We start from the raw sequence: 22,296 nt of genomic DNA, 5'->3' as shown, positions 1-22,296 counted from the left end.
CTATACTAAGGGTAAACTCAATACCGCTTATTTCTAGCATAGGTATTATGCAACTGTAAGCATTTTAACCAACAGATATATAATCCAAGAATATGAAACAGGCATGCATATATACCATATCACATGCTACAATATATCGCAAGAATTTGCTAATCACAAATATGCATTTATCGCAAGATCATGCATATACACATATACATCACAACAACAGTATAACGGGTAGAAAACTTGCCTGAGCGACTGGGGGTTACGAATGGCTCGGGACGAGTCTGGTAACCTATAAACAACAAGTAAGTTGGAATTAAACCAAAGTCACTTGTAAATCTATACTTTAACTAACTTAGACTCTAACGCTTGTTTTGCGCTTACTGATTCTCTTAAGTCACTCGAGTACCCTCGGCTCCACCATTTTTAATAATTTAACCGTTACGATTTTTAAGGCGATTCCTTCGCGGGTGTCTTACCAACTGCCTATTACACCTTAAATAAATGTTTCATACTTCAATTAGTCCTTTAAGGTCTTTAACCTATGTTTCAAAGTAAGGCGAGGGGTAAGGGTTCATTCGCAAAATGTCGTTACTTAAAACGGCCGTTTCTCCTAAACCGTTCATCGGAATCAAACGAACCACATATCAAAACGAAGCTCGTAACATGAACTATCTAAACATGGCAATGGTCAAAACCTAGCAGTGAGTTCAAGGGTTATGATGTTAAGAACAAAAACAGTCTACGTTAAATCGGGCATTACGACGGCTATGTTTACGCGATTTCCCAAATTTAAACAATTCCAAAACAACCCATAATCAAGCCACAATCACATCCCCATCCAAACTCCATCCATACCACATCCTAACAGCCCAAATCAATTCAATATTAACAATTTATACTTATTCCCCACATGAACTAAAAGCTTTACTTAGGTTCTTTAACTAATTATCAAGATTTACAACTCCAAAAATACCACCAAACCAACTAATCTCTACAAACTCAACCAAACTTTAAACAAACAAGCATCATGCTTCACATATACTATATCAAACATATTCATTCCTAATTACTCAAAACTAAAGCTAGGGTTTGTAGTTTATACCTTCCTTGGAGAGTGGAGAATCAAGAGAATGACTTGGAATCACCCTTAAAGTCCTTATCCAAGCTTAATCTAAACAAAACTTCAAGAACACAAATTTTAGTTCTTGAAAAACACTATTCACCATCTTCTTTCATGATTTATAGAAAAAGATTGGCTTGGAATTAGAAGCTTAAACTTATAGGAAGTATGTAACTATCCATGGGGAAGCTTAGATAAATACCTTGCTAAATAGTAAATGGTGGAGCTTGGATCTTCATTTTGTTAAGAAAGAAGCCGAGAGCTTCATGAAGAAATGAAATATCTTTGTGTTTTGTGAGTTGTTTGCTTGGTTACTAGCTTTTGATTTTGGTAAATTACCTTTTTAACCATGAAATTTGTGTGGTTATTAATCAACCACACCTCCTTCCCTTATGTCATGCTTAGGTCATCCTCATGATGTCATCCTCCCCTCCTTGTCCTCTTCTCATTGGTTGGGTGACATCATCCTCTCTAATCCCTTTGATTAACTTCCTAATTGTTTGCCTAATGACCGCTGATCTGTTATACGGTTCGCTTAACTTTCGTTTTCGTTTATCGTTTGAGGGATCATACCCGGGATCTTATTACTTAGGTTCCCTTAACCTTTCTCAATATATTGTATTCCTTTTATGATCCTCTCTTATAATCCTTTAATTTAAATCTTTTTTATCCTGTTACCTTATACTCAATTCTTTCCGTATCTAGTGGATTTCCGCGAAAAATCAAAGTGTTCGGAATTGGATTCTGACGATCTTTACATACACTTATATTTCATATAGAGTGCCAATAAAATCTCAGAATATCCATAAAAGAACCCCTACCTAGTGTGGCATGAAAAGTTTTCTCATTCAGCAAAAACACTATTCATAAGGGTTTCAAAAATTTTCCAAAAATTGGGGTTATTACAATCTCCCCTCCTTAAAAGGATTCCGTCCCGGAATCAGATAGAAAATGAATAGGGATACTTTCTTAACATTACACTTTCTAACTCTCGAGTAAATTTTCCCACATTGTGGTTCTTCCATCAAACTCTGACTAGTTTGATAACCCTTCTCCTAAGCATTTGCTCCTTTTCACTCTATAACCCTTCCTGGTTGCTCCATATAGGTTACGTCGGGTTGCATGTCTATGCGCTCATATGCCCCTATTTATCTGGCATCCGAATTATACTTTCTTAACATTGATACGTGAAACACGTTATGAACCTGCTACAGGTTTGGGGGTAGGGCTAGCTCGTATGCTATCTTCCCAATATGTTTTAGTATATCCAAGGGTCCGACACATTGTGGACTTAGCTTTCCTTTCTTTCCGAATCTCATCAATCCTTTCCGAGGGAATACCTATAACCGTACTAGGTCCCCTACTTCCTATTCCTTGTCCTTTCGTGTCAAATCACATATGTATCATGTCCATCTTGGGCTACTACCAGCTGTCCTCTGATTAGATCTATCATATCCTTGGTCCTTTGGACTGCTGCGGGTCCGAGCATCTTGCGCTCTACAACTTCATCCTAACATAAGGGAGATTGACATTGTCTTCCCTCAAGGATCTCATAAGGCGATATCTCAATACTGACATATGATCTATTATCGTAAGAAAACTCAATCCGTGTTAAGTGATCATTCCAAATTCTTTCAAGTCTATTGCACCGACTCTCATTATAGCTTCTAGCATTATAGCTTTTGCTTCTCAATACCCATTCTTTTCCAGTTCGTAGTCGCTACTACCTTCCGTTCCTAATATTATACTGGTTACACTTTTGCTCGTTAGCGTTCTATAACCTTTTAATAACCACGTCAACCTTAGTATCACGAATGTGTTTCCATTCCGAATACCACCATAACTTTACTACTCCTTTTTCAGCTGTTTCTATTTTTGAAAGCTTGATCCATCATATAGAAGTAAAAGAATTCATTGAGAGATCACTATGATCATGAACACTTGTTACATTGCATAGTTAGTACAGAAGGTGGCCAGCCTTTAATACTTGACAAGCAATTAAACAATAGCTGGTATCCTACTCGGCTTCTATCACACAGATAGATAGTCATTCGGCAATACCTCCCCTTCTGGAAGGGTTGTTCTTCTCAGTTTATATGAAATGAAAAGAAGAGAAAAGAACGAATTGAAGAGAATTGTATATATGAAAAAAAATATACTGCCACAAAATATCTGGCTTGGAACCTACCTCTGAACTATAGAGGTTTGTCATAGGAGGACAAAACATATGTATTTATATCAACATCAAGTGTTATAGCATCGTATTTCACATGCCTAAATATTTTCGCTATTCCGTCCATCATTCTATGGACCCAGGCTCTTCCTCGAGCTTATACACAATCACCTTTGAAACTCCCTCGATATCGAAAATCGAATCTGGGATCTCATTCTAAACATCATCGTTATTAGAATTCTATGCTTGTACCGTAACCTTCCTCATATAGTAATACGACTCTCTTTTATAAGAGGGAATAAATATTCAATAGGTAGATACTCTACTTAATTAGTCTATCAATGATAACCTATACACTACCACGACCCGATTAGTGGTACCCAATCTCAACATCCATTCCAATACAACTCTCACGGTTGTAACCAGCTCATTACTCGCAGAATCATTGCTGCATTACTATGGTCCACTACTGACCTACTGTCGTCATTCATTTTCCATGAAATCTTAATATCTAACCATACGGAGTCCATATATGTCGTATCAAATCCTTCTAAGGAGGTAACATAATCACCATTCCTGATTCATGAAGAACACTCCTGATCCTGACATACATACATGACATGAAGCAGATAAAATTGCAGAAGAGTTTCAATCAAAGCAACGATAGCAGGTTAATACCATTCTTAATCATATGCTTTAATTAGAAGACTTAACTCGAAGGTTCGTTTAGTCCTTTTTGAAACATGGTCCTGGATTATCCTCAGGATAGGACCTTCTAAGATAGATAGCCCGCTCATGGCGATTACACGAATTAAACCTTTACCAAACTACTATTACGGTTGGGTATTGCACAGTCATCAGAAGGAATGTCAATCTTTCACACCATAATACAACCTTCACGGCTTCAACCATCATCATTGTATTCCTCTGGCACGAGCGCCTATAATTATCCTCTTACATTTAAAGTGTCGGCCACCTCTTTGGCCTTTCCTGATAGTAAAATTTCCTTATAATCAATGTCTTTTAAATGACCTTCAACTAAATTTTCTACCTCATTTCCAATCACTGCTTGTGTGAAAATGCTCTTCCTTACGCTTTGGTAAAAATATATCACCATTTTTCCATGAGTTATTGCCTCGGTCTTTTAGAGGTTAATTACTGTCACAACTGACTCTCAATCATAATTAGAACATCTTTTTATCTTAAGTCCTAATTACCCTGAACAACTTCGACCATTACTGGTTCGATCCATACCTTCTCGTGGTTTAACACGTGCCCCACTTGGCATCATTATAATTACTTCATATTTCCTTTATCAACATTTCTATTTTTGAGAATTTTGAATATTACCTTTCTTCTTGTAAAACCTCTAAGGTTATCCTTGAATCGTTCCTCCTGTATTCCCTAGATACAGGGCATATCAAAATACCGTTTACTAATACCAGAATCATTGTCTATATACTTCTGAAAAATTTCTCCACTGATCCTTAAAGATTGTTATTACCTTAATCATTTTCAATTCATACTGTCAAAACTCATACTATCCCTATTAAGGGTGAAATGCCAACCTGTATGCATTCCCCTAGGATTCGTTTTAAGTTACCGATGTTCTATCCTTAATTTCACCTTTAAAAAGGTACATGCATCCTTCCATGGATAAATCAAGTCATATATCCCTGATAAGGGTGTCTTATTCAATCATTCCCACCTCGATAGTATATGCCTAATTTCACAATAACATCTGTATTCAAAATGAGGTCAATCAATATGGCCTCCAAAAGATAACAACGGTTATCCGCTTTTCTTGCCTAATTTGGTAATGATAACAAGGATGTTCTGGAAGATATTGGTCGTGTTCAACGTGAACCTCTTCTTAGTAATTCCTTATTTACTTTTGTTGTTTATCTCAACAGTCACCTCAATGTTGGGATATCTTTCATATCTGGCGTCTCCCTTTCTGGGTATCATGCCACCGGTCTTACACTTCACCTTCTTGAAGGTCACTTCCTTCATCCAATTTTCTTAATTTCTTACTTTCTTGTCTCCTCAGTCTATCCGCGTCTCATTATTTATCCTTCGAATTATCTCAAGGTTTCCTTGAATCTTCCCAACTTACAGGGGATAAAATATATGTATCTCTTATGCCCTCAACCATCAATTTTAACTCATGGTGAATCACCCTCATCCTGACGATTACATACTCTTCTATTTCTATTGCTACGAGTCTTTAGGGTTTCCTCACACCCAACTCCCTTATCATTCCTCAAACTCTATTGCCTTTATATTCCTTTCCACTTCAGTTTCTTTTTATTTTCCTCTCTCTTATCATTATTTCATGAACCAACACAACATAAGCATTGATTTCAAACATCCCGTCATTCTCGATTCGTGTCCTCAGAACGAATCTTGACAACTTTTACAACTTAGATTCATAATTCATCATACTTATTCGCTTTTGTTCTAGCTCCAAAGCTTTTATATTATCTCCATAACCTTGGGAAGTACTTTCTGAAAACAATTGACTGAACTTAAATCAGTTTATTATAATCTCTTGCTCTGTGCCTTCCTTGGCCTTTCACCAGCGGGTGATCTCTCTCTTAGGAGGGTAAGTGACAAAAACAGTCTTTTGTGATTCGTCAATCATTCAGAATCTCAAATGATTCCGCTATTTCCTTTATCCAGGCTCTTGCCTCGGCTGGGTCAGCTCGTCCCTTGGAACTCTGAGAGCTTAGTGACTTAAAGGTCCTGAAAGAATTTCCCACTACATTATTTCTCTCAAGGTGGTGGTTGGGAAATAAAGTATAAGTTCTGTTTAGACAGGTCCATGAATTTCCGTATAGGAGTACCGCCTCAGGTCCTCTTATCTCGCTCGACTTTTGTTTTCTTAGTCTAAATATTTCTTCCTACTCCCCATAATTGGGGTCATCTTTTAATTTAAAATCCTCATTTTCCACTTTATTATATTCTGGGTTCCTTATATCTTAATTGCGACCTCCCCGATTATCACATTCAAGATTTGCCCCTAATCTTATTCCTTGTGGGGGCATATTACTTGGAAAAATTTTAAGAATCTCTGGATATTTGTCTTACTTACTTTGCTTAAGTCTTTCCCTCGTTTAGTCCTTGCACGATTGCAAATTACGAATTCTTAAGTTCGATAAACTTCATGACACTCTCTTAAGTGTTAATAGAGCAATTAACAATGTGATCTTATCACAACAACTCATCTGAACTGAATTTAACAAATATATATATAACCATTTATTCGAGGGTACAACAACTGAACATATTAAAGAGAATTACATCATTTGATCTGATCGCTTATAACCCAAAAGTACTACCATAGATAATCATCTAGTCATTAAAATTAATCATTCATAACTTAGGCTAATCCTCCAAAAATGGTGCTACATGAAACCCTTGTCTGATTGCTCTGGCTCTGCACACTACCATGGATCAAGAAATGTGAGCACGCACGACATCCCTAGCCTGCTCCATCACAGATGTGATGAGGTCTAAGATAGTTGCAAGTAGAGCTGGATCAATCTGACCCTCAAGATGGCCTCTAACTGTAACACGGGTGGTAGCCTCAATCCTTTCCATGCTATGAGCTAATCCTGCCGGAAGTACCCCACCCTTAATCCTTGGTGCAGTAAATCGATCCAACAGATCACTCCTAACATTACGGGCCTCAGACAGGCCACCCAAAGTCATATGATAATTGGCGATAAGAGAAGCCTGAGTGGTAGCATCTAGCAGTCCATGGGGTGCAGGTGGTGCAGACCCAGGAGATCCAAATGGATAACCAAGCACGGTATCAGGTGACAATGGTGCAGGAGATAAAGGTGGCATTTCCTCAGTAGGTGCTGGGCTCTGTACCGGGGATGGAACAGGAATTGGTGGAACCTCATGGATGTCTACAGGAACCTCTGCAAGAGGGTCTGATACTGGTATAATTGGTGTCGTGGAAGGCCCCACTCCTTCTGCCCTCATTAACCTTTGTGCCCTTGGTAACTCTTCATCCTCTAGTGCCACCCTCACGGCCATTCTTGCTCTGGTAGTCGCCCTGACTACGGTCATCAATTCCTCAGCGACCCTCTCTTCATTCTCATCAGGATCCTCCATGAGATCCTCCTCAGCCACAATCCTTTCCGGAATAACATCCTCAACCGCAACATTCTCAATATGAATCTCATCCGGTCCCTCATTAGGGTACTCCATCGGATTCACAATTTGATCTCCAGCTTGTAATAAAACATCCTCATGCTGATGCTCCTGAACCTCAGGGTTCGGTGCCCCGCTGCCCTATACGAGAACGAACTATGATATTATCTGAATATTTATAAGGGTTCTCGTAAGGGTTTTAACTGTCAGTACTACGTTAGGTAGCCCGACTATAAACTTGGCAAGAGTTCTTATTATCTTAGTTATTATCTTAACGTCACATCATCTCTGAGGTTTATAACGCTTAGCTCTGATACCATTTCTGTAACACCCCCAAATCCGGGGTCGGGGATCCGGGTTGTCACGAGTTCCATTTCCCTTAATAACACCCAATCTTAATACACAATCAATTACTCTGTACTGTGACCCCACAATAAACACACACACCACAAGTTATAGTCTCAGAGATGAATATCCAAAAATAATCACAAGTCATTTTATTCCACAATTATATGTCAATACACCTTAAAAGGTTTTCTAGATAAATTTACATTTTATTTGCCATTATTACAATCCATATTAGACATGAGTCTGGTACATCAAAAGTTGAAAGCCTAGCCTATTGGTAGTTCCTACCTCAGCTACAGCGGCATCAACGCTTCCCGAAGACTGCAGAACATTTTCTAACCGCTTGCGAATCGGGAGCTTGGTCCTGTTCATCTTGTCTATCTGATGTGTGATGAAAGAAGAAGGCAAGGGTGAGCAACAAGCCCACTAAAATAATATATAATATGTTTAACAATATATGAGCCTTCTCATAGTACTCATGAAAGTCTTGGTCAAAAGAAATGAACCAAGTTGATATCTTAAAGCGATGAAGTCGCAAAATATTCAGTATATATATATATACATATATACTTTTCAAAATATGGGAAGTCCTCTTCCATGCATAATACACACAGAGTTCCAGTGTATAACTGTATAAAAATATTGTTGCAAGGTGATCTCATATATCTAACCTTGTCTCAACGTTTTTCTGAAAATCTTTGTCATGCATAAGATAATCATTTACTAGATATAAGTTTAAAAGATGAAGTTACAAGATACTCCAATATACTTATATCTTTTCTAAATACTACTTGAACTACCACCGTTCAAGTTATAATTAGTTTCAAAAGTTCATCACACTGATGAGACTACAAGATAAGACTTGAATAGATTCAATCTTTGAAATATTTTGAAGGAAATGAAGTTATGATATACTTCATTAAGTCCCGATATATATATCCACATATACATCTTCCTTATACAGTCCCTGAAAACCTCTGTCATGTAAAGTATGAACAGAGTTTGTAACATCCAATGAATTTTTGGAAGGGAAAAAAAATTGCGGCATAAACCCGATATCTTGCTGATCAGGCAAAGATACCAATAAGTAACCTTTTCTACTAGTAGATGGACGAATTCCCCACTGGTCATCACCCTGGTCGCAATAGGACCTTATGCTGGACTGCCGCTCAGCCACTTACGCATTTGATGGACTCCCACTGAGCCACTTACACTATCATGGACGCCCACTGAGCCCATGTTGCTTATGCCGACTCGATAGATGGACTTACTTCCCGAACGTTAGGTAAGTAATCAATTCATTTACCAAAACAGCAACCTCGTTGCGAATATAAAATACACCACAGAGCCGGATCCCTCAGGTTTTGAGCGAGTATTTAAATCCCCTTTAAAAGGAAGATCTTAAATATAAAAATGAGTTTTGGGATCCGCTCTAACTTTTAAAAATCATTTCGAAGACTCAAAAACACTTTAAAGAGTGTTTGGAGTAATGCTGATTTAATGAAGTAAATCAGTCCCAATATATTTAGAAAATATCTGAATATTATTATTTAAATAATATTCCCATAAAGAATAATCTTTATATAAATAATTAAAGTAGAAGTTGTAAGACTTATACTTGAAATGAGTATTAAATAACCAAAGATATACTTATACGAAAGTACTATCTTTATTTGAATAATCGAAAATAAGTTTGATTATCGAAACATCATTCTTTAATAAAATAAAGAATATTATTAAATAATAAGCGGAATCATAATACCTCGAATGAATATTATAAATAATATTCATTAAATAAAATAACGGAGTCATACATCCTCAAATGAATATTCAATTAATAATCATTAATAATATAACTGAGTCATAAGCCCTCGAATAAATATTCGAAATAATATTCAATAATAAAATAAAGGAGTCATAAGTCCTCGGATGAATATTCGAAATAATATTCAATAATAAAATAAAGTTAAAGTTATCGAATAAACCTTATTCGATTAATAGTTTTGAAAACTATAACCATATATATATAAAAATATATGTATTATACTCGGGAACATCGACTCCCGGTTTAGAAATATGTTCACCTTTTGATCCCCTATACTAAGGGTAAACTCAATACCGCTTATTTCTAGCATAGGTATTATGTAACTGTAAGCATTTTAACCAACAGATATATAATCCAAGAATATGAAACAGGCATGCATATATACCATATCACATGCTACAATATATCGCAAGAATTTGCTAATCACAAATATGCATTTATCGCAAGATCATGCATATACACATATACATCACAACAACAGTATAACGGGTAGAAAACTTGCCTGAGCGACTGGGGGTTACGAATGGCTCGGGACGAGTCTGGTAAACTATAAACAACAAGTAAGTTGGAATTAAACCAAAGTCACTTGTAAATCTATACTTTAACTAACTTAGACTCTAACGCTTGTTTTGCGCTTACTGATTCTCTTAAGTCACTCGAGTACCCTCGGCTCCACCATTTTTAATAATTTAACCATTACGAGTTTTAAGGCGATTCCTTCGCGGGTGTCTTACCAACTGCCTATTACACCTTACATAAATGTTTCATACTTCAATTAATCCTTTAAGGTCTTTAACCTATGTTTCAAAGTAAGGCGAGGGGTAAGGGTTCGTTCGCGAAACGTCGTTACTTAAAACGGCCGTTTCTCCTAAACCGTTCATCGGAATCAAACGAACCACATATCAAAACGAATTTCGTAACATGAACAATCTAAACATGGCAATGGTCAAAACCTAGAAGTAAGTTCAAGGGTTCTGATGTTAAGAACAAAAACAGTCTACTGTAAATCGGGCATTACGACGGCTATGTTTACGCGATTTCCCAAATTTAAACCATTCCAAAACAACCCATAATCAAGCCACAATCACATCCCAATCCAAACTCCATCCATACCACATCCTAACAGCCCCAATCAATTCAATATTAACAATTTATACTTATTCCCCACATAAACTAAAAGCTTTACTTAGGTTCTTTAACTAATTATCAAGATTTACAACTCCAAAAATACCACCAAACCAACTAATCTCTACAAACTCAACCAAACTTTAAACAAACAAGCATCATGCTTCACATATACTATATCAAACATATTCATTCCTAATTACTCAAAACTAAAGCTAGGGTTTGTAGTTTATACCTTCCTTGGAGAGTGGAGAATCAAGAGAATGGCTTGGAATCACCCTTAAAGTCCTTATCCAAGCTTAATCTAAACAAAACTTCAAGAACACAAATTTTAGTTCTTGAAAAACACTATTCACCATCTTCTTCCATGATTTATAGAAAAAGATTGGCTTGGAATTAGAAGCTTAAACTTATAGGAAGTATGTAACTATCCATGGGGAAGCTTAGATAAATACCTTGCTAAATAGTAAATGGCGGAGCTTGGATCTTCATTTTGTTAAGAAAGAAGCCGAGAGCTTCATAAAGAAATGAAATATCTTTGTGTTTTGTGAGTTGTTTGCTTGGTTACTAGCTTTTGATTTTGGTAAATTACCTTTTTAACCATGAAATTTGTGTGGTTATTAATCAACCACACCTCCTTCCCTTATGTCATGCTTAGGTCATCCTCATGATGTCATCCTCCCCTCCTTGTCCTCTTCTCATTGGTTGGGTGACATCATCCTCTCTAATCCCTTTGATTAACTTCCTAATTGTTTGCCTAATGACCGCTGATCTGTTATACGGTTCGCTTAACTTTCGTTTTCGTTTATCGTTTGAGGGATCATACCCGGGATCTTATTACTTAGGTTCCCTTAACCTTTCTCAATATATTGTATTCCTTTTATGATCCTCTATTATAATCCTTTAATTTAAATCTTTTTTATCCTGTTACCTTATACTCAATTCTTTCCGTATCTAGTGGATTTCCGCGAAAAATCAAAGTGTTCGGAATTGGATTCTGACGATCTTTACATACACTTATATGTCATATAGAGTGCCAATAAAATCTCAGAATATCCATAAAAGAACCCCTACCTAGTGTGGCATGAAAAGTTTTCTCATTCAACAAAAACACTATTCATAAGGGTTTCAAAAATTTTCCAAAAATTGGGGTTATTACATTCACGACGCTCATAAGACGAATAAGCACAACCAATACTGGGTTATCATACAATCACCACACACTAAGGCATCGAAACAAATCAACTAAAGAAATCCATAAATAAATCCGCCAGAACCCCACGATAACGATTAGCCCATAATCGGACTCATCATCAACGTGGGTTCCGATGAAAGCATGGTATGATAAACGTAGTCTTTATAAACAAATAATAAACAAAGTATGTAATCCAAAGTATTAGGTTCAACAAAATAAGAAACGAGCATCCAAGATTATAACTTAGAACAAAGATTCACAAGAATAAATTAGATCTTCTTCACCTTCGTTGAATTGTGCTACAGGTATTCTTGTCGTCTTCTCCTTAAGCTCCGTTATAAAAGAATGTCTTTTTATTGTCTTTAAATAGCCTTCCAATTAAGACAAAATCCCAGAAAAACAGTCTTCTATTTGAAACAGGAAACTGGATTCCCGACCTGGCGCGGCCGCGCGCTTCACCAGCGCGGGCGCGCTGACATTCTATATCTCTGGTGCGGGCGCGCGCTAGCACAGCGTGGGCGCGCCGGTCTTCTGGAAAAACTGGAATTTCCTTTCTTTATTGCTGCAATGAGTTGGTCTTCATGAGCCTTTATTCCTTGGACACCATCCTAACACCATATTAGCATCAAATCAATGCTAACTCACTTGAATCCCGGATTAATGTCTGAAATGCAAAAACACTAGAAAACACATTAAAACACCAATAACTTGAGTACAAATACACCAATTCAAAGCTTAATGTAGCGTTATAAAGTGTCATAAATGCCACTCAACAGATGGCCAAAGATGAAGCTAAGAAGGACAACCATTTTCCTAAGATTCCTGCCTTCCTTGAGGTGTCGGGATCTGGTCGGAAGAGGACTAAAGACTTTGATGGGAATATGAGGACCCCCTTTGAATCAGGATGGGGTATATCCATTAATGACTATGTGCTCAACAGTCTGAGCCTTTCCCTTGAGTGGTCGAAGAATTGCATTACTCCTCCTGACCTCCTATTTTTTTCTTCTAGTGAGAAGCTCCTCGAGGCTGAGATGCTAGGGGCTCATGCCTTTACCGGGTTTACTTCTTCGTATATGAATTTCAATTAAGTGCATTTTTCCTTAGAATTTGAAAAACATTACAGGAATCACTCCTTGGGGACTCGTCCCTTCATACTTAAACTTTTTATAACTATACTCGTGTTTTCTTTGTCAGGCCAATGCCTACTTCACGGCATCCTCCACTCAGGCTGTCAAGATGAGAGGCGACTGTGCTACACTGCAGACTTCCATAAACAAAATTACTATCTCCACGGGGGAGTGGGAGTCCAAAGCACATGAAGTAGAGGGTAAGCTCGATGTTTTGGAGAGGAAATATGCCAGTTCGGAGGAGAGAGGAAGAAGGAATGGAAAGACCTCGAGGGAGCTTATCACAAGTCCTCTAGGTTCACCAAAATGATGGACGAGCATGATGATAAGATGTGCCCTGTTAACCTGGCCATAGGTTGGAAGAGGGGAATCAAAGACGCTCAGGTGGTATGACCGGATGTGGTTCATCCAAGTCTTCTTTCTTGCCCCTGGCAGCTACCTATTATGGATCCATCTGGACAAGCTTCTGGATTTGTGCCCTCGACTCCTCGTATGAGGTCTCAATCGAGTTCTAGTCACGGGGGTTCCGGTTCTAAGGGTAAGGCCTCTAGAGCATCCCTTCGTGGGAAGATGAGGGAGTCGATTCCAGGGAGCAGCGATTTTTCTTCTGAGGAATGCTCGGATGACGAAGGGGAGGATTCTTCTGATGAGTGAATGTTGTGGCCTTTCATGGCTCTGATTGCCATATGTGGCTTTTATTTTGAGAACTTATTTATTCAAACCTTATTGGTCTGTAACCTATTGGTCCTTCGGGACTTTATCCTTCGGGATCCTTATCTATGCAACTTGTTTAGTTCCATTTCATACTTGTATTTTATTTTCGGCATTTGGTCCTTCGGGACTTGCATTCTTTAGATGCCCGTACTTAAATAAATTGATAGACAAGATGAGAGAAATAAACTTGCATAAATAGATAATATCTCTAAAAAATGGGTTCAACCCTTACATAAGATGGTTTCGTCGACCTTATTTATAAACTTAATACTAAGTACTAGGAACATGTAGTGAATGTCCTAAATATAAAAAACCTTCAGGTTTAAATCATGCCAAGTGCGAGGCACTTCATCACCATTCAAGGTCTCTAACTTGTAGGATCTTCGTCCCAATATCTTCCTGACCTTCTAAGGTCCTTCCCAGTTAGTGTAATAACCCCAATTTTTGGAATTTTTGAAACCCTTATGAATAGTGATTTTGCTGATTATGCTGAATAAGAAAACTTTCCATACCACACTATGTAAGGGTTCTTTTATTGATCTTCTGAGATATTATTAGTACTCTATGTGGTATATAAGTGTATGTAAAGATCGTCAGAATCCAAATTCGAACACTTTGATTTTTCCCGAAAAATCCACCATATACCGAAAGAATTGAGTATAAGGTAACATGATTGAAAGGATTTTAATTCAAGGATTATAAGAGAGGATCATTAAAGGATTATAAGATATTGAGAAAGATTTAGGGAAACCCAAGTAATAAGATCCCGGATGTGATCCCTCAAACAACGAAAGAGAACAGAGTTAAGCGAACCGTAAAACAAATAAACGGCCAAGGGACAAGCACATACAAGTAGAATGGGAAGGAAGCTTCCAAGAGAAGCTAAAACAAGTGGTTAAAAGAGAATGTGACATCATCAAATCTTAAGGGAAAGACATGTGGCTTGGAGGTGAGGTCATCCAAGTGATGTCATCACTTTATCAAAGCAATCTCCACCAAGTATTCATTTCACAAACATCAAAATCAAAAGCAACCAAAACAAACTCATTTCTCTTCTTCCCCCATCTATTGCTCATGGCTTTTCCATGAAAAGCAAAGGAAAATTTTCAAAAAATCAAGCTACACACCTTCATAATTCAAGAGGTTTGTTTCTTTAGCTTCCATAATTCATAACTTAGATGAGCCATAAGTTTAAGCTCAAGATTCCATGTTTAACATAGCTAATCAATTCATCAAAGTTCTTGGTGAATAGTGTTTTTCAAGAACTTGAAATTTTGATCTTGTGTTTTTGTTTAGATAAAGCTTTAGTAAGGATTTTCCAAGGTTGTTTCCAAGCTCATTACTTACTCCTACTCTCAAGGAAGGTATAGTCTCTTGACCTAGCATTATTATTGAATGATTAAGAGCTTGTTATGAGTAGTTTAGTTGATGAGAGGCATAATTATTGTGTGTTTAGAGATTGGTTGGTTTTGTGATGTTTTTGGAGTTGTAAATCTTAGATTATTCGTTAATGAACTTAAGTATAGTTTTAGTTCATGTTTGAGAATAATATAAATTGGAGAACTTGAGGTGTTGGGGCTGTTGTAGTATGGTATGGATGGATTTTGGTTGTATGGTTAATTTGTGGTTGATTTGTGGTTGATTTGAAGTAGGATAAAATTTGGTAATCGTGTAAACATAGCCGTCGTAATGCCCGATTTACTTTAGACTGCTTTTGTTCTTAACATCAGGACCCGTGAACTCACTGTTAGGTTTTGACCATTGCCATGATTAGATAGTTCATGTTACGAGCTTCGTTTTGATATGTGGTACGCTTGAATCCGATGTACGGTTTAGGAGAAACAACCGTTTTAAGTAACGGCATTTCGCGAACGAACCATTTCCCTTCGCCTTACTTTGAAACCTTGGTTAAGGACCTTAAATGACTAATTGGGGTATGAAACAATTATGTAAAGTGGATTAGGCAGTTGGTAGGGTACTCGCAAAAGAATTGCCTTAAAACTCTTAATGGTTAATTTATTAAAAATGGTGGAGCCGAGGGTACTCGAGCGACTTAAGTGAATCATTTAGCTTGAAAGCGAACGTTAGGGCTCTAATTGGTTAAAGTCTAGTTTCTTAAGCGACGGGGTTTAATTCCGACTTATGTTGTTGTTCATAGGTTATCGGACCCACTCTAAGCTTAAGTCTATCCGGGAACACTCAGGCAAGTTTTCTACCCGTTATACTGTTGTTGTGATGTATACATATGTATATGCATTATCTTGTGATAGATGCATGGTGGTTAATTAGCAAATCTTGCGATATATTAGAGCATGTGATATGGTATATATGCATGTCTGTTTCGTAATCTTGATATATATTGTTGATTCAATTGCTTATAAGTTGCATAATACCTATGCTAGAGATAAGCAGTAGTTGCGTATACCCTTAGTATAGGGGACCCAAAGGTGAACATTTTCTAAAACCGGGAGTCGATGTTCCCGAGTATATTATATATATTTATATATATATATAGTTTTCAAAACTATGAATCGAATAAGGTTTATTCGATAACTTTATTTTTATTAATGAATATTATTTTGAATATTCATTTGAGAGCTTATGACTCTGTTTATTTTATTAATGAATATTATTTTGAATATTCATTCGAGAGCTTATGACTCCGTTTATTTTATTAATGAATATTATTTTGAATATTCATTCGAGGATATATGACTCCGTTTATTTTATAAATGAATATTATTTTGAATATTCATTCGAGGACATATGACTCCGTTTATTTTATTTAATGAATATTATTATTTGAATATTCATTCGAGGACTTATGACTCCGATTATTTATTAATTATTATTCTTTATTTTATTAAAGAATAATGTGTCGATAATCAAAGTCACTTTTGATTATTCAAATAAAGATAGTACTTTCGTATAAGTATATCTTTGGTTATTTAATATTCATTTCAAGTATAAGTTTTAAAACTTCTACTTCAATTATTTTTATAAAGATTATTCTTTATGGGAATATTATTTAAATAATAATATTCAGATATTTTCTAATATATTGAGACTGATTTATTTTATTAAATCAGCATCACTCCAAATATTCTTAAAAATGTTTTCGAGTCTTCAAAATGATTTTAAAGGTTAGGGCGGATCCCAAAACTCATTTTATTTAAGATCCTCCTTTCGAAGGGGATTTAAATACTCGCTCAAAACCTGAGGGATCCGGCTCTGTGGTGTATTTTATATTCGCAACAAGGTTGCTATTCTGATAAAAGAGTTTTTGATTACTTACCCAACACTCGGGAAGTAAAATTCTTGGAACAAGTTAATCCATTAACAGGCATCGCCTGGGAAATATCGGTGAGTTTTCCTTTCCAACTAGATACGACTTCTTGGTGGAGCCGTATCAACAAGTTCTACTTGGGGAAAGTGGGGACGAGCTTTACGTTTTAGAGTCATGGATTTCATCTGAACTAGGAGTGGCGAAAGTGGTCGAGTGGCGCCGGTCCAGCCTTATTATATTGGCCCAATTGGCCTGAAAGTTCCGCTAAGACGGTCCATTCCTTAGGAGTCCAGTGTTCGGTTGACAAGTAAATTCGACAGGCTCTCCTCTACATGTAGAAAATGGTGGTGTTGCACTACTGCGACTGATCATCGTGAGTGGTCTTCCTGGCGCGGCAAACTCCCGTAATGAGTTCATCATCCAATTGGATATTTCTGCAACACTACCCAGAGCACATCGATAGAAAGGCTACGGTTGGGCGATTGTTGAGTGTTGGCAGGGTCGAGTTTTCAAAATGACGTTTTCATCAAATGAAGTATCTCGTAACTTCATTTCATTTTGAGGATATTTCAAAGATTGAAACTATTCAAGTCTTTTCTTGTAGTCTCATCTATGTGATGCACTTTTGAAACTGATGATACCTTGAACGGTGGTAGTTCAAGTAGTATCCGGAAAAGATATAAGTATATTGGAGTATCTTGTAACTTCATCTTTTCAACTTATATCTGGTTAATGATTATATTATGCATGACAAAGATTTTCACAAAAACGTTGAGACAAGGTTAGATATATGAGATCCCCTTGCAACGATATTTTTATACAATTATCAACTGGAACTCTGTGTATATTATGCATGGAAGAGGACTTCCAAGATTTTGAAAAGTATATATACATATATACTGAATATTTTGCGACTTGGTCGCGATAAGATATCAAACTTGGTTCATTTTTTTACTTGACCAAGACTTTCATGAGTACTATGAGAATGCTCATATATTGTTAATCATTATACATATTATTTCGGTGGGCTTGTTGTTCACCCTTGCTTTCTTCTTTCATCACACAACAACAGATAGACAAGATGAACAGGATCAAGCTCCCAATTCGCGAGCGGATAGGAAACGTTCCGCAGTTTCCTGTAGGCGTTGATGCCGTTGTAGCTGAGGTAGGATCTACCAATAGGCTAGGCTTTCAACTTTTGATGTACCAGACTTATGTATATTTATAAATTGTAATAATGGCAAAGAATATGTAAATTTATTCAGAAACCCTTTTGAGGTGTAATGACTTATAATTGTGGAATAAAATGACTTGTGGTAGTTTTGGTATTCATCTCTGAGACTATAACTTGTGGTGTGTGTGTGTGTGTATATTGTGGGGTCACAGTACGCAATAGTTGGTTGATTGTTAAGATTAAGTATTATTATTATGTATTATTAAGGGAAATGGAACTCGTGACAACCCGGATCCCTGACCCCGGATTTGGGGGTGTTACAGTTAGGGTCTAGCTTTCCTCTCTCCCTTACTCCCGACGCCTCAATCTTCCTCAGAACAAAATCTCCCTATTGGAAGAACCTTTCTTTAACCCTTCTATTATAATAGAGGGAGGTTCTTCGTTGATGCTCTGCATTACGGGTGTTAGCCTCATCTCTGACCTCGTCAATGAGATCGAGAGTGAGCCTCATGCCTTCTTCGTTGGTCTCTTGCTCGTAGGCTTCGATCTCAGGGGATCCATGAGTGATCTCAAGGGGCACTACCGCCTCGGCTCCGTAAGCCAGCATGAATGGGGTAGCTTCAGTTGTCACTTTGCAGGTGGTACAATATGCCCATAGTATAGGCAACAACTTATCCACCCAAGTGTTTCTCGAGCATTTGACCCTCTTCTTAAGTCCATCAAGGATGATCTTGTTAGCAACTTCCGCTTGCCCATTTGCCTGTGGGTGTGCAACCGAGGTGAAGCGAAGTTCTATGCTAATATCATCGCAGTACTCTCTGAATTCTACATTATCAAATTATTTCCCATTATCCATGACAAGGATGCGTGGGATTCTATATCGTCATATCACATTCTCTCAGGAGAATTGGGTAACTTATTTGATGGTTATCTTGGCCAGTGCTTTAGCCTTAATCCACTTCTTAAAGTAGTATATGGCTACCACAATGAACTTCCTATATCTCGATGCTACAAGAAATGGTCCAAGTATGTCCATTCCCCACATCAAAAAAGGGATGGGTGTGCTGATCGATGTAAGCCTCTCTAGGGGTCGTCGTACTATCGGAGCGTACCTCTGGAATCTGTCACATTTCTTCACATAAGCCTTTGCATCGGCTAGCATAGTTGGCCAGTAAAATCCCAACCGAGTTATCTTGTGAGCGAGGGCCCTGCCCCCCCAAGTGTTGTCCATAAATCCCTTCATGGGCTTCTTTAAGTGCCTCCTCTACTTCAAGAGGTCTCAAGCACTTCATATACGGAATAACAAAGGACCTTTTATAAAGAAGGCCTTCAATCAATGAAAATCTCAATGCTCTAACCGACAACTTGTGTGCTACCTGGGAATTCTCAGAGAGCCACCCAGTTCCTAAGTAGGTCTTGATCGGGTCTATCAAATAGCTTGTCACACCGATCGGTGCTATCAGATTTATGACATGAACAGTAGGGGTCCTTAAGATCTAGAAGTAGACACTTCTCGGACAGTTCTCGATTTCAAATGAGGCGAACTGAGACAAGGCATCCACCGTAGTGTTCTCCTCCCTCAGAACATGTTCTGCGTACCATTCATTGAACTGAGTCAATATTCCTATTCCCTTTACGACTCTCAGGTACTTGGCCATAGTATCATCCTTGGCCTCAAACTCTCCATTAACTTGAGCAACTACAAGTCTTGAGTCTCCACAGACCTTCAGGTTTTTGTCCCTCACGGCTCTAGCCAAGCCTAAGACGACTATTAACGCTTCGTATTCTGCTTCATTATCCGTAGTTGGGAAGTCCAACTTCAAATCATACTCAATCATAAACCCATCAGGGCTTTGCAAGACTAGGCCTGCACCGCTAGATTTGTTTTTGACACCCCATCAAAATGGAGAACCCAATACTCCTTCAGGGTTGTCTCTTTATCCTTCTTTTTCTCTTCTTCTTCTGGGGTTACTATCTCTTGCCCCCCGACTTCTTGGTCGTTAATGGTGCATTTAACCACGAAGTCTGCTAAGCCTGAGCTTTGATGGCCGTTCAAGGCTTGTACTTGACATCAAATTCTCCTAACTCAATTGCCCACTCGATGAACCTCCCACTGGCCTTCGGGCTATGAAGAATGATCCTTAAGGGTTGGTCCGTCAGAACTTCGATCTTGTGAGCCTGGAAATATGGTCTCAACTTCCTCGAGGTTGTGATGAGAGCAAGCGCGAACTTCTCCGTGATGGAGTAATTCAACTCTGCTCCATGGAGCACCTTACTTATATAGTATACAGGCTTCTGGAGTTACTGTTCTTCCTTCACTAGGACTGCACTCACGGCTTGTTTAGATACCGCGAGGTACAAGTAAAGAGTGTCCTCGGGACTTGGTTTGTCCAATAATGAGGCTTCTGTCATGTACTTCTTTAGCTGCTCAAAGGCCTCTTGGCTCTCAGATGTCCATTCAAAATTCTTCACCTTCTTAAGGGTTTTGAAGAAGGGAAGGCACTTGTCTCCAGACTTGGAGATGAACCTCCCTAGAGCTGCGATTCTTCCTGTCAGCTTCTGAACGTACTTGATGGAGCGTGGCGGCATTATGTCTAGGATGGCTTTTATCTTGTCGGGGTTGGCCTCTATTCCCCTCTTAGAGACCATGCTACCCAAAAATTTTCCAGACCCAACGCCAAAAGCACACTTTGGTGGGTTTAACATCATCTTGTGGTGTCTCAGCACTTCAAATGCCTCTCTGAGGTGACTAATATGATCGGCCTTGATTAGGCTTTTGACTAACATGTCATCAATATAGACCTCCATGGTCTTCCCAATTAGATGGGAGAATATCTTGTTTACCAATCTTTGATAAGTAGCTCCTGCATTCTTAAGTCCAAAAGCCATAATAAGATAACAAAATACACCAACGTCAGTCATGAAAGATACCTTGGAGGTGTCATATTTGTGCATTTTAATCTGATTGTAACCGCTAAAACCATCCATAAAGCTTAGTATCTCGTGTCCAGCAGTGGCGCCGATCAGGGTATCAATCCTTGATAGGGGATAACAGTCCTTGGGACAAGCATCATTCAAGTAGGTGAAGTCAATGCACATCCTCCACTTCCCATTGACTTCTTAACCATTACGGGATTGGCTAACCATTCAGGGAATTGTACTTTATCAATAAATCAAGCTTCTAAAAGCTTCTCGACCTCCTACTTAATGGCTTCCAGCCTGTCAGGGGCATAAGTTCTCTTCTTCTGCTTCACAACCTTTCGGGTTGGGTCAACATTCAACCTATGAGATATAAGGTTCGGGTCTATCCCAGGCATATCAGCTGATGTCCAAGCAAACATATCACTATTCTCTTGGAGGAAAGTTGTCATTTGGCCTTTCAAAGGCTGGTCCAGAGATGCCCTAATATACATCACCTTCTCCGGGTCTAAGGGGTCTAGGGAAATTGGGACCAAGTCCTCGGCTGGCTTCCCTCTCAGTTCGTCATTCTCTCGGACATCCATGTCTTCTATGGGAAGGACCTGCTCCCCGATTCCATCGGGCCTAAGTGCTGCAACATAGAAACTACGAGCCATCGTTTGATCTCCTTTTACTTCTCCAATATCGTTCCTAGTTAGGAACTTTAGTACCATATGGTAGGTTGAGGGCGCAGCCTTAAAAGCATGGATCCATGTTCTACCTATGATAGCATTGTAAGTAGAGGCTGCCTTGACAACCTGAAAGTGCAACATCTGTGTGGCCTCCCTGGGCTCTTCCCTGATAGCTACGGGAAGTCGTATTTCTCCTTCGACTTTGCATTCCACATGGTTAAACCCATAGATGGGTGCGTCAGATGGAGTTAGTTGAGAATCATTGTAGCCCATCCTTATGAACGTATCATGGAACAGAATGTCCATAGAAGCTCCATTGTCCACTAGGACCCTCATAACAGCATAATTTCCAATTATCGGAGTGATAACTAGAGGATCATCCTGAGGAAATTTCAAACCTTCAAGGTCTGGGTCACCAAATTCATGCGTCATCTCTGACTTAGAACGCTTAAACGTCTCTCCAACTA

At 38.3% G+C, this 22,296-nt stretch overlaps 1 protein-coding gene across 1 annotated transcript; it reads right to left on the bottom strand.

Annotated features, from left to right (window-relative positions):
• Positions 1-14,049: 14,049 nt before the first annotated feature.
• On the bottom strand, positions 14,050-21,338 carry LOC141718888 (uncharacterized). Its single transcript, XM_074521264.1, has 3 exons — positions 21,149-21,338; positions 18,699-19,064; positions 14,050-14,078 (listed from the first exon to the last, which is right to left on the bottom strand). The coding sequence occupies exons 1-3, from the start codon at positions 21,336-21,338 to the stop codon at positions 14,050-14,052; spliced, it is 585 nt and encodes a 194-aa protein (XP_074377365.1).
• Between the last annotated feature and the right edge of the window lie 958 nt (positions 21,339-22,296).

The sequence above is a fragment of the Apium graveolens genome, chromosome 4 (assembly GCF_009905375.1).
Source record: "Apium graveolens cultivar Ventura chromosome 4, ASM990537v1, whole genome shotgun sequence".
NCBI classification, from domain to species: Eukaryota; Viridiplantae; Streptophyta; class Magnoliopsida; order Apiales; family Apiaceae; genus Apium; species Apium graveolens.
The sequence above is the reverse complement of the archived record's forward strand: the minus strand, read 5'-3'. Positions and strand labels throughout refer to the sequence as shown.